We start from the raw sequence: 14319 nt of genomic DNA on the forward strand, positions 1-14319 counted from the left end.
GAAACATTCTGAATTTATTTTTTTACAAGACTGACTATTCTATTTTTATAAGATTTGTAAATAATAATTTAAGAAGTTTTTAAAAATTTCTGAAAATTTAAAAATATAATTGTATATTTTATACCATACCATTACCATTTTTAATATATCAGGTATATCCTGGAAAGCATGACGAAGAAATAAATGCCAGTATTTAAGTGAAACATGCTTAAAATTTAAACATTGCAACATAATTCAAACTTCTGTAAAATAGTAAGTAGTGAAAAAAAAAAAAAAAATGTTCTATGCTTGTAAACATTTTATTTTAGACATTAAGGTTTTATTCTTTGCTTGATGTCTATAAGGTGCATGGTCAACCTCAAACCGCTTACACAGATTTGATGCAACAATACATCATACTTTAACAACAAGGTCATTCAGATGCTCAGTAGAGATATTACCATTTCCCTACAGAGTAATTTAAGTTTACAGGTTTTCTTGGAAGGAGCTAATGACTTGGGGTGCTTTAGAAAGGCAGTTCACAAATATGTTTAATGTGGTTAATTGACAAATTGTTTCTGCCTTTCTGTATAATATGTATATACTATTTCCTCAATTCTAAGATTCTACTTATTCTTATTGATTCTAAAACACACAATTGAAACTCCAAAACTTATTAAGATTATTTTAGGGAGGTAATATTTTTAAATAATAAATTTTATTCAAATTTTGTCAAGTAACAATTAGTTACAAAAATAATACAAATGCCACAAAACTGGATATGTTTGGTAGTTCTTTTCCTTGCTCTTCTCTACATACAATAACTATTCATTTTAATGCTGCAAAATACTGTGTCATTGATTCTAAAATGCACTTCTACTTCAAACAAGTAAAAATGGACAAAAATGCATATTAGAATCATAAGAATATGACATATAATGTTAAGTGGGCATGAATACATGCACACACATGAGCACTGGGTTAATAATATACCAAGTAGTAATTAACAAAAATGTAGCTTAATGAATCATTAACTTAAAATACTATCTTCCTAGAAATACTCAATAAATATACAAAATAACAATTCTAATTGCAGTTTTCACCATTATTAAAATAATTCTTCATAATATCTTTTATGAACAATTTCCTACACAATAGTTTCCTGCAGAATTAAAATTCTTTAAAAAATTTAGAGATAGCAACCATCAAAAATTTTCACTTACTTTTGCTTGCTTTGACTGACATATTCTAAATTTTTAAGATTATCCTCCCAAGGAAGACTGCCACACAACCATTGCAACATATTGTAGCCCAAAATTTCAAGATCACCTCTTCTTGAATGAGCTATAATTCATAAATAATTTGCTTTAAAAATTGAGGACTATAAATTTTTAAAATTTTAAACTTATTTTTAATAAAATTTTTATTTTTTTTAAAATCAAATTTCATACTATTCACAATAACAAAACTTCAACTTATGACAAAATGATTAAATCTTTGCAAATCTTGATCACCACCACTGATTAAACAACTTATCCTTTTGATTATTAATGAGTGAATTGGATCTGTTAAACAATTTCATTTTTTGATATTTTCATTTTTCACTTAGCTAGTTTTGAATCATCTCAAAATCATTTCAGCATATGTAAGTTATGAAAAAGTTCAATATTGTTGTTAATACCAAATATCTTTTTACTAGGAAAGATGCAAGGCAAAGTCAAAATACACTTATCTTTTTTTCCAGTTGAAAATATAACATTAACAAATTCTAGATCTATATCACTAAAGCAGTCATGAGCAATCTTTAACTCTAAAAATCCTCATTTGCAGCTCCTTTGTCAACATAATTTTATTTTCCTGTTTTTAGCCTTGTGCCATTATGCAACCCTAATTAAGCTGATTTTGTGACAAAATATTCAAACTAACGATAACCAGTAAAAGATGATAATAAACTATATATTACTAGTTATCATATATTATTTTAGTAGCCAGAGTACTGGAAGTTATCACATTTCTTGGTACTGAGCAAGTCTTGAATGAAGACTTGAGCATATGAACTTCAAAAACTAATCACCATTCTTCATATTACATAAGGTAATGCAATACAAACACACAGAAAATAAAAACAACATACATTAAGTTAAAGTAATTTTTTACACAAATTTATTATTTTCAATTATTATTAAAATGTAAGAATGAAATCTTCTACATGAATCATCTTTAAACGTACAAAAACCTTTTTATCACAGAAATAGATCAAATAAAAATAATACTAACGAAAAGATAGAACATAAGTTTTCTTGTGAAACATAATACTGAAGCAATAAGAAAATAATAAAAAAAAACAACATATTCATATAAAGATGAAGTATAAATAAGATTGTATTACTTTGGCAAGCTTGTTAACAAGTATTATATCTACAATATATATAAAGTATAAAAATTTTATCAATTGCTTTTTTTAAGTTTTCTGTAAATAATGCAACTATTACAGACCATACTGGCAGATCATGACAACAGCCTACAAATTTAAATCTACAGACTAGTGTTATGATCTGGCAATGACGTAAACCAATAACTTTATATAACTTGTGCACACTAAATATAACAGATGTCAAAGTTTTTTTCTATTATGCAGCTGAATAGTAGAAACAACTGAATATTTGTTACTGTTAGATCTTTTAGCAATATATTTCTTTAATGTTAGTGTAGTTTGAATTATGCTATATTCATTACTATAGCATACATTTTGTAAGGAAATTAGTTTCATATTAAAGTATAAAAATTATTTTTATTTAAAATTAAAAAATTTGAAGAAACTAAGTTTTCTTTCCACCATAACTAAGCATAAGAAAACAACAATAATTTTTTAACTGGCTTATCATAAGTGAACACTTAACTGTTTTACACAATTCTGCAGAGGTGTAGCCTACAATAAAATGTCACCTCTGTGAAGAAACATTGTCATTGTTTTCTAATGATTGGACATGGCAGAAAGAAAATAACTTAGTTTCTGTAAATTTTTTAATTTAAAAAAAATACCATCAGCCATTTTAATTATTATTTTTTAAATCTAATCATTATTTCAATTTTAAATGAATTTTTTCAAACCTTAGTAAAATGCTCTCATAGAAATTACAAGATTTATCTGCAATACATCTGTTTGAAAAGTGATTTAAAAATTAGTTCCATACATGCTAAGAAGAAATTTATGTCACAATAACAAGCAATTATTTATTGTGACATCATCACAATGCTTAGCTGCAATTTTTAATAATTTTTTAATTTAAAATATATGCTCTCCACCTCAAATTAGTAGTGGCTTGCCTCTGTACATCATACTTTTCCACTAGTAAGAGAGTCATGCCAGTCATCTATGTAACTCTTTTAGGGGAAAATTTTTGAATTGAAATAAAATATACAATACAAAAAATACTTTGGTAATTTTTTGAGGCGGTCAAAGGCTTAAAGTAACAGACCAAATGAATAGTTCCCAAAAGTGGAAAAAAAAAGTATGTGCAATAAAATTAGAATATAGAATCACTGAATGTATTTGAAATTAGAAGACACAAAAAACTGTTATATAAAGCTGTGTTCCCATGAGGTGAAAAATATGTGGTGTTTTGTTCTTTTTTTAAGTATACCTTCTAATTATGTTTTTGATGTTTTCTTTACCAAACATTCAAAAAATAATCACACTTCTAACACATTGAAATATTTCTGCCACCTCAAGTTTATTTAGCATGACATCAAATAATGTGACGATTAAGATAAAATTCAATTCATTATATGTAGAAGTATTTTTTTTATTTACAATTATTAATTGCCAAACTTCTAGAATAAAAATAAATGTGTATATTTGAAATTCCTATCACACTCAAACACTAATAAAACAAATATCATCACCAAAAATACTTGCCTCCAATGTGAGCATCTCTACTTGTGAATTCAATTGTACCATCATGAGCTTTCCTAAGATCTTCCTTATATTCTTTGTGTTTTCCATCTGAAGTATATTTACAAGCCAATCCAAAATCTACTAAGTACACCTTAAAATAAAACAATTAATAATTAGATAAAAAGCCATTTGTTATAAATATAAAAATAATGTTTAATGATATTTTTTTTTATTGCATATCTTTCCAAAATCTTAGTACAGTGGAACCTAGTTAACTTAAACTAGTATAACTTGAAGTTGTGTTACAGACAGTTTCTTTCCTGTATTGTCTAGCATAGGGACTTACATGTTAAATTAAATTGGTAAACTTGAATTCGTTGAACTGTTTTAACATAGTATTTTCATAAACTCTCTGGAATTTTAATTTTAATAAAATAATTAACGTTCACCTATTGAATAAACTAATCAAACTTTCTGTAAAGTGCAGGAACCACATACGACTAAAAGTAAGAGTTGTCATGTAACGACAGGCAGAAGGGTCGATTCCAGAAACCTAGTGTGCAAGACCTAGATACTCTAACAGCCATTCAAACCTGCTTTTTTTGAGAATTCTTGCTTTTATTTAATTTCTAATGGATTTCTCCAACTAGCTCATGTAATAAATAAGTGGTTTTTTGATAAACTAATTTTAAAAACTATTATAGTCCGACCCTGTGTACAAATTTCAACCTTTGTAACAAAATTAAAAAAAAAAAAAATAACAATCATAAAGAATGGTATATTTTTGATAAAAAAGATCAATTTTAGACACAAAATATTGCTTTTAGAAAAATCCTTACTAAACAATTAGACATGAATGGCTCAGCCATTCAGGAAAATATTTCTTGATAGCTTATTTAACCATTTGGTTAAGTGTTTGAATTTCTGGATAACACCAAGAGGTATACATTGCCAACAATTCTATGTAATAAGACCCACAGAAATATTGTATGGATAATTTATTATGAGTCACTGATAAACCAATGCACAAAATCTTTATTTTTAACTGAACTGCTATAAGTGAAAACTTTTTAAATCTAAGTCCAAATCCCCCACCAATCAGAGTTAACCAGGTTCTGCTGTAATAAAGTGCTTACAAACATGTGCAAGGTAGCTTTAAAAGTTCCCAGATTTGGTTTATTACTCAAAAGTAGAAGTGCAATTGACAAATCAAGCAACATGTCCTTCAAAGTATTGTCCTTGGAAACCACACACTTTTGTCAATACTCGTGTAACTGCTAAAAATATTCTTGGAAGATGACTCATGACAGTGCCTGCAACACAGATGTTGCACTTTGTATAACCTCGTCCACATTCCTTAAGTGGCATCCCTTGATGGCATCTTTCAGCTGGGGGAAGAGGTAGAAATTGCACGAAGCAAGATCTGGAGTATGGAGGATGCTCCAATGCAATCATTCCATGTTTGGTCAGGTACTGCTTCACCAGCAGTGACAAATGCACAGAGGACATTGTCATGGAGAAGCTCCCATGTGTTGGGTTCCCATTGGAGTGGACATTTTCAGTGGATGGCTTCTCTAAGACAGCAAAGAATGTCAACATACATCTCCTTGTTGACTATGCAACCCTCAGATATAAATTTATAGTGAACAATCCCCTGGGAGTCAAAGACCTCCAAACATGACCTTCCTCTTACTCTTGTCCTGCTTGAATTTCATGGACTGTGGTGAGGTAGGCAACTTCCATTCTGTGGACTGTTGTTTTGGTTGAGGATCATACAAGAAACACCAGGTTTTGCCACCTGTGATAATGTCAAGAAATTCTAGATTCTTATGGGCCAGTTCAATGAGATCTCCACACAACATCTTGCGAGTCTCTTGCTGGTCCGCCATGAGCATTTGTGGTACCATGATCATGCAGGATAGAATGACAACTTCCAACTGAAATTCCTGCTGCCTTGGTGATCTGCTCAATTGACTGCCATCTGTCCAACCTCACAATCTCATGTACATCCAATCTCTTCAGATGTTGATGGACAACAACTTTGCAAATCATCAGCAATACTTTCCCATCCCTCACAAAAGCATTTATGCCAGTCATAAACTTGAGAATACTTCAAATACTTCATGAATAATTTACCATAGGTATCCTGAAGCATCTTTTTGGTCTCAGGTTTTCTCCCCCAATAACACACAATTTGATATTTGCATGTTGTTCTTCCACAGACATTTTTTCCACACTTCATTTCACATCATTTCACTAACATGACCTTCAGTGAATGGTAGTTTTTGTCATCTTCACAGAGAGTACAGACTTGTTTGAATACATTTCTCTATTTCTGACATGTTTAGTTAAGACATGTGTTACATGTTTCCTTTTTCATTGCCTTTAATTGACTAACCCAGCACAATTCTAGGAACTTTCTGAAGCTACCTCATATAATCTGATCATTTGCTTAATAATATTGGTGCAAAATAAGTTCCATATCACGTTCATGTACTTTTGTATTTAAGGAGATGAGTGATTCAATACAAAATAAGATATTACCATTATGTTCAGTTTTATTATTATTTCATGTTTAATTAATTTTGTACTCATACCTAGCTCTTAATAATTTTAGTTACTGACGAGGGGCCAAAAAATGTAAGTTGAGCTGAAATGCACCTAATTATGTATGTAGTCAATCAAAATAAACATAATTAAACCATAAGTTTCGGATCACTGATATTACCGGTAGTTTATCCTATACACCTGCAGATGTAAGGTTACGGAATTCTCAAGAAATTTTTTATTGTAATAAAGTGCATTTAAAATTATTATGTTCTGCATAATTTCTGACTTAATTGATATGAACAACAAACTCAAGCCCAATCTATGATTTATTTATTGTACAGTACATTTTAGATATCTTTAAGCATTTACATTTTAATTCTAAGAAAAATATTCATTTTATAGTTTATTACTTTATTTTTAAGCTTTTCATTAGAATATATTTTGTGCAGCTAATGTAATCACAAAAGATTATTTAGAATTCATTATCTGTATACATTTAAGATGAGATTCTTCTCAGAATGAATCCATTCTTCATCTTATAAGCTAGAAGAAATCAGCCTTTTTTATTTTTTACATCATCTACATTATCTTAACTAAGTTTGTGTGAAATCTGCACATATCTGAGAAAATAAAAATGTAATGCAAATTTTTTTGAAAGATATTTAAACATCCGCCGATAGAAAAACTATTGAGTAGTTTCAGATCAGAGGTCACCCAGATTGTCAGCAATCTGATGGGAAAGTTGACACATAAGTGTCAGAAAATGCATTGTCATCTTCAACATGGATGATCATGTCATCACTCCCACAACAATCGAATAAAAGCTCGAGCCACCGGAAGCTCAGGGCGATCCAAAAGAAGTTATAACTTGTCAATGTGATACATTCGTCGCCCGGCTCCACGAAAGGAAGACTCCGGTAGAAGACAGATCACAGCTTCAAACTTCTATACAGATCGCTATATTGTTTAGGACTAAATTCCTACAAACAGATCGATGCATATCGTTCATTTCCTAATAGAGGTATTTTGTTAGCAAATTGTAAACTCTCTCCAGCAAGAGAAATAGGCTTAGCCTAGAGCAGCCCTTTATATATATTTTTTTAGTATCTTAATTGCATTTAACTGAGTTAGCTTTGTAGACTTTTTGTATATTAACTTTAGATATTAATAAATGCTTAGTTATTTTATTTAACCTGTCTCCTGTCACTCCCAACCACCTGTTGACTTGCTTATGTCCCTTGCCACTCAATAAAAAGCCATCCGGAAAGACAAAGTGGGAGAGTTTTACCAACATGACATGTAAGTGGCAATTAGGGTATTGACCCTAAGCCCGCATATTCCCACAATTTGATGTCAGGATTGAGGTTGTTTCCAGACAGGATCAAATCCCACTCCTACAAGAAGTTTTTCTTGGAATATTAGAAATATGCAAACAGTAAAAACAGAGGATTTTGAATCCATCTGTGTTCCCTAGAATAATAGAACTCTGAAAGATTTTCAAAGCTTTAAACTTTTGACAGGTTTAAAAAAATGTTTGCATGAGGCATTCTTGAAGTTTGCACTTAGAAATAAATATCCTCTAAAGATGGATGTGAATGATCTAAAAATACCTGAGAATTAAACTGTGTGAAATTATAGATTGTTTGGACTCTGAGAAAGCAGTTTTGGTTAATTAGAATTATTGAAGTTTGGAATCATTCTTAGGACTGTTATATGATCAAATATTCTAGCTTATAAAGGAGTTATTATTTAAAATATACAAATTATAAAAATTAAATCTTAAATAATTTTTATAAATTCAAGAAAAATATTTGAACTAACTTTATATTGATTTATATCTTAATAAATCAATATAAAGTTAACAAAGTTGATTTTATTTGTATTTTTATAATGATTGACATACATGGATTTATTACACATGATAATAAAAACTGATTTAATTTTTATAATTTGTATATTTTAAATGATAACTCCTTTATAAGCTAGAATATTGAAACAAAAAGCTTTTCATGTTTTTACATCCTATCAGCGTTTTAGACCAAATGCAAATTAAACTTTCTTCTTTAACTAGCATATTAGAATGTTCCAGTTAAAAGGTAAAAATTACACAAGAACTTAAATTTAATACTTTCAAAATAATAATAATAAAAAAAATGGATGCATTAATTACATAACTATATTATATCACAAAACAATACACGATATTTTGTTAAATATGATTAACATTATTTTTTTTTAAATTAAAATATTTTATAATTAACTATACAAATCATTTAATAGAAAAATTAAATATATAAATTTAATCTTCGAACTGAGTAGATCAGATACCATATTATAAAAATATAAACTGCTTTTTCAAGTAGTCAAAATATTATTTTAAGAAAGAAATGCTTCTAATACTTGAAATAGTAGTTTATATTCAATTTTTTAAAAATTTAAAGTATTGCATTTTATATTTTTAATTTAAATACATAAATTACCCTATTCTCATTCCCTTTTCCATATCCAAGAAGTAAATTTGAAGCTTTTACATCGGCATGAATATATCCGAAACTATGAATGTATTCTAATATATCTATCTATAAAGAAAAAAAATATATATGTAAATAAATTTAAAAATGTTTATAACAATTGTGTGTTAAGTTTTTTAAATTGAAAATAATTTTAAATTAATCTTCATTTCTAATGAATTATTTTTAGACTTCTAATTTAGCTAAACACGGAAGAATACCAATATACTAATGTTTCATTTATTATTATGTTGATAGAGTGTATACTACAAAACTTACATAACAATGCTTACAAGGGGACCTTACGGTCTCAAAAATTCAGTTCGGGATGAGACTTCGCAGGTTTGTAGTATACCTCAAGGATGTCCACCTAAAAAAATTTTAAAGCGCACTAGCCAGAAGATTCCGAAAAAAAGGGCTCTAAAGTTTTAAGAGCAGCTCATATACCGATCGATTTTAAGTTTTCGCAGCACGGCGAAATGGCTGAGTCTGTAGCGAACCTTCTTGCCACGCGGGTGAGCTGGGATCGCGCCTACCTTTGGCTAATTTTTTTTTTTTTTTTTTGTTTTAAAAATTATAACAACTTTTAAATAAAGTTAATGACCTAAAAGTATTATTAATTAAATCATAAATCATTTTATTTTATTTATGAAATGACTGTTACAGATAATTAAAATGTGAATTAAAGATATTTTATTTTTAAAAAGTTTAATAATTTCAAATGCATTTTTAATGGAGGTAAATTAAACCTTTAATTACCACTATAACAAATTTTCGGGTAGGGTTTTATTTATATAAAAATTTTTACAATATCGTCTTTATTTGTCAATTTTTTTATTTTACATACAATCACCAGAATGATAATTATCATAAAAACATTGAAAACAAAAACTATTTCGACATCTTGCACAATTTATGAAGGACGATTGTTTACACGAACAACCTTTCTTTAAAAGATCTATTGGAAAACATACTTCGTTGACATTCATAAAAATTTCTCTGTCATCAGAAAGCCTGGAAGCATACCAGGCATACCGGATCATTTCATTAAAAATTGGCGATGACAGTTGATGATGCACTATTGATTGTATTTTTACACAGTCTTCACGGGAGTTTATTTCTCTATTATTCTCAATCAGATACGTGCAATTTTGTATGCGTTTTATTAAATTTTTTACCTGTCTATAAAAATATACGTCGCAAGGTTGAGCAAGAGGAGTACATTTTGGTGGAATTACTTTAATTGTACAAGTCGGTGATTTTTCGTCATCCTGAAAGATTTCGTCATATAATTCAGGCTTTGTTTGGCCACCCCAAGAGTCAATAATTAATAAAAACTGTTCTTTTCCCACATAAGACTTTAAACAACGGTTGAGAAAGTCAATATAAAGTCGTGTCGTTAGTTTCCCAGATTTCGAGGACGTTATTACGACATTTTTATATTTTTGTGCATATTCATCTACTGTTTTTTGAACTCGGGGACCAAAATTACCGGTTGCTTCTTGCAAACAAACAAATACTTGAGGTAGGACTTTTCCAGACAGAGTAACAGCATATTGAGCGGTATATGTATGAGTCAGTTTATTCATGTCGTGCCTTTTAACGAAAATAGTTTTGCTTCCTTTTTCACCCAGAGTCCTGTTGTACACCGACTGATACTGACATCCTGGAAAGAAAAAACAACCGAAATTGAAGTATTTTGTCAGAGAGTCGTAAAAATAGAGAGCAAAATAAGTTAGTAAATACTCTGCAAAAATTTACCTGTCTGGTCAGTGTTGATAACAAAATCTTTGTTGAAATTCGGTATCAATTTCAACGTCTGGGTTCGAAAAATGTCTGCAGAAGCCAAGGTTTCTTCGATTGTCGCTGTTTCTTTTTTTGAAAGAAATTTTGTCACTTTTCGTTGACGAATTCCATGCTTTTTTTTGAATTTATGAACCCAGCTGTCAGAAGCTTTAAATTGAAAATCTGTAAATTGTCGTGCTGCTGCTAAAGCCCACTGTTGTAAATTCCGAGTTGTCACTTGTTGATAATTCTCTCGGGCTTCAACAAAACGATCATGTGTCCAGGAATCGATTGTTGCGTACTTATCAAATTGATTTCCTCCTTTTTTTATTTCTTTTTCCCATTGGGATAAATATTCCATCTTTTTTAACCGGCTGCATCCTTTTTTTTGCAATGTTCGTAAATTCCACGTGGGGTGAGCCTTTGCAATATTAACAACTTTAATTTTGTAATCCAAAGAAAGATGGTCTACCTCTCTTCTTTTTTTTTCTTCTGGTTCATATTCATCTGATGAGCTATGGTCTTCGACTTGTTCAAAAAGTTCCTCATCACAGTTTTCATTTTCATGAACAAGTTCTTCATCAGTCACAAGTATTTTTTCAGCCAGCATGTCCATAGTACGTTCGTAAATTTCTTCACCCATCAACATTGCTTCACGAGAAATTGAAGTTGAAGATTCTGATGTTGTCAAATTATTTTCAGCAAGCAAGCTTTCGTAATAAACGACCGCATCTTTTAACCTCAACTTTAACTTTTCACTGTATAATGAATCTTGACTGATATCATTTCCATCTTCTGATACTTTTGCGATTTCTCCATTAACAGACATTTTCAATTCACAATATTTTAAAAATTTTGATAATATTTCACAGTACAGAACGCTCCAATCCTGCGAAAGTCAAGAATGAACTGGCACGTTAGATCGAGTTTCTAGAGGAATAAGGGTGGGTAAACCTGTATATATTGTTCTGTAGCAGATAAGGACCATTGTTCAATTAGTTCCGTTAGAGTCTTGAAAATTCCTGACTATCTGCCGCTCTTTCAACGAATATTTTTAACCTCTCCACAGCTTATAATATCTTAAAATTTGTAATAACTTTTTAATGACAATAGTAATTAAAGGTTTGATTTACCTCCATTAAAAATGCATTTGAAATTATTAAACTTTTTAAAAATAAAATATCTTTAATTCACATTTTAATTATCTGTAACAGTCATTTCATAAATAAAATAAAATGATTTATGATTTAATTAATAATACTTTTAGGTCATTAACTTTATTTAAAAGTTGTTATAATTTTTAAAACAAAAAAAAAAAAAAAAATTAGCCAAAGGTAGGCGCGATCCCAGCTCACCCGCGTGGCAAGAAGGTTCGCTACAGACTCAGCCATTTCGCCGTGCTGCGAAAACTTAAAATCGATCGGTATATGAGCTGCTCTTAAAACTTTAGAGCCCTTTTTTTCGGAATCTTCTGGCTAGTGCGCTTTAAAATTTTTTTAGGTGGACATCCTTGAGGTATACTACAAACCTGCGAAGTCTCATCCCGAACTGAATTTCCGAGACCGTAAGGTCCCCTTGTTAGTGTTATGATAGATCAAAGTCAAGGCCTAACTAAAAGAAAAAGTGTTTTTTTTATGTGCTATTTCTGTATGTTTAAAAATTTCCCATGTAAAATGTGTTTAGTATGGCAGCTTTCTGTAGTGTGATGTATGTTGTTGTTGTTATAAAACCTTAATATGTTTCCAAACTGTGTAGTATATGTGATATGATAAATGGGCAAGAAAGGACTACTAGCACAATAAATATTTTACCTATTCTCCACAAATGTTTTATTTTGTGGGTAAATTCAAGTATTTACTAATTTTTTCAGTGTATGTATTTTGTATATAGTGGATGTTTTTTACAGCTATGTCTATGATCTATGTGATTTTGTTTTGTATCTCAATGAATGGGCTATCTGGGTCTGTTGTAATGGATTATTTTGTCTGTGATTATTGCATGATCACAGTATATTTTGTGTGTTGTTTTCTATGATCAGCTGAGGGTATATATTTATAGTATGATTCCTGGATGTACAGTAGTTTGTGTTTGTGTGCAAGCTTTTAATTTATTATACTTGCTATTTCCTTATGTCAATGTAAGTAATTTGTTTGTGTTAAAAGCTTTTAACACAAAAAATCCTAAAATGAAAAATCTCAAAACAATGAGATGACAGCTACATCTACAGGCAATGTTCAGAAAGTGAAAATATTAACTCTCACCTATTCATACAATTTTAGGATTTTTTCAAACATTCAAACTCAATTACCTCAGAAATGTGATTCTGAGGGTTGGCACTATACATCCCTGAGGGCTTCATATAATTATGGGAAAAATCCACAGCCAAAAATACAATATTTCATAAACAAAACCAAGGCCATGTCAAAATGCTTCAAAATGTTTAACTTTGGAAAAAATTTCTATGTGAATTAAGAAATCACAAATTTTTTTATTTTTGCCTTGTATCATGACACTGATAGGAATCTACTGCCAACATCTATAAATTACAAACAAATTATTTAATCCAAAATGTACTTTGTTTTATGAAAATGCAAAGTGGTATGATTATTGATCACATGCAACAGAAAAACGAACAAAATTTTTGTTACCTACTAACAGTAGAAACTTGTATTAATACTGCCATGCAATATTTTCAGAATAGTTTTTATAGAATTCTTACTAGAGGTTTAATTCAAAATGGTCAATTATTGTACCATTTACTCTATTATTAAATTTACTCATCAATATCATTGTTACATTAGACTGACATTAAAAAAGTATGAATAATAATAATAAAAAGGATAAACATTTTAAATATAAAAAATACATCAAAATAAATAATTTTAATTCTATAAATCACATGAATGAATCTTCTAAAGATAGAAACTAGGAGCTGTATACAAAAATTAAATTACTTTAAAAGACAAGAAATCAGGCAATTTTTTAAATACAAGAATGAATCAATAATTATCTGAAATATGGCTATAACTGTACTGTATTTTACTGCAAGCTACATGTGCATTATACATCCACAAGAGCCGAATTATCGGGCTAGAGTTGGCTATAATAAATAAATAATTAATAAGACAATTTGGCACTAGAGCTTGGCGTTAGGCGCCATCTCTTACTAAACTTAATAATTATAATTAAATTAAATAAATAATTTTAATAATTTGGAACTGGAGGAAAAGAAATCGGCCCGAAGCGGGACTTGAACCAGCAACTTCTGCTATCCGTGTCTGCACGGATAGCAGAAGTTGCGATTATTTATTTAATTTAATTATAATTATTAAGTTTAGTAAGAGATGGCGCCTAACGCCAAGCTCTAGTGCCAAATTGTCTTATTAATTATTTATTTATTATAGCCAACTCTAGCCCGATAATTCGGCTCTTGTGGATGTATAGCTTTGTAACAAGTTAGTCGTTATTTATATACATGTGCATTGCTAGATATGATCTGATTTTTGTACTTTGTGTTGCAAATTTCAGCCTGATAGCTCACTACTGGTGTTAGTTTCAGTAACATTAATACAGCCACTCACTATTAGTTTGCACCAA

The 14319-nt window shown here is 29.7% G+C and overlaps 1 protein-coding gene across 12 annotated transcripts in view; it reads right to left on the reverse strand.

Annotated features, from left to right (window-relative positions):
- Positions 1-14319, reverse strand: part of LOC136983563 (serine/threonine-protein kinase VRK1-like) — a 104317-nt gene that overhangs the window by 21308 nt on the left and 68690 nt on the right. For all 12 annotated transcript variants that reach the window (XM_067280347.1, XM_067280356.1, XM_067280350.1 and 9 more), the window contains 3 exons: positions 8908-9006; positions 3899-4028; positions 1203-1323 (listed from right to left, as the gene is read on the reverse strand). In XM_067280347.1, the coding sequence (XP_067136448.1) occupies positions 1203-1323; positions 3899-4028; positions 8908-9006 (350 nt within the window). The remainder of the gene's footprint in view (positions 1-1202; positions 1324-3898; positions 4029-8907; positions 9007-14319) is intronic.

This window comes from Centruroides vittatus, unplaced genomic scaffold, assembly GCF_030686945.1.
Source record: "Centruroides vittatus isolate TY-2023 unplaced genomic scaffold, ASM3068694v2 contig_883, whole genome shotgun sequence".
NCBI classification, from domain to species: Eukaryota; Metazoa; Arthropoda; class Arachnida; order Scorpiones; family Buthidae; genus Centruroides; species Centruroides vittatus.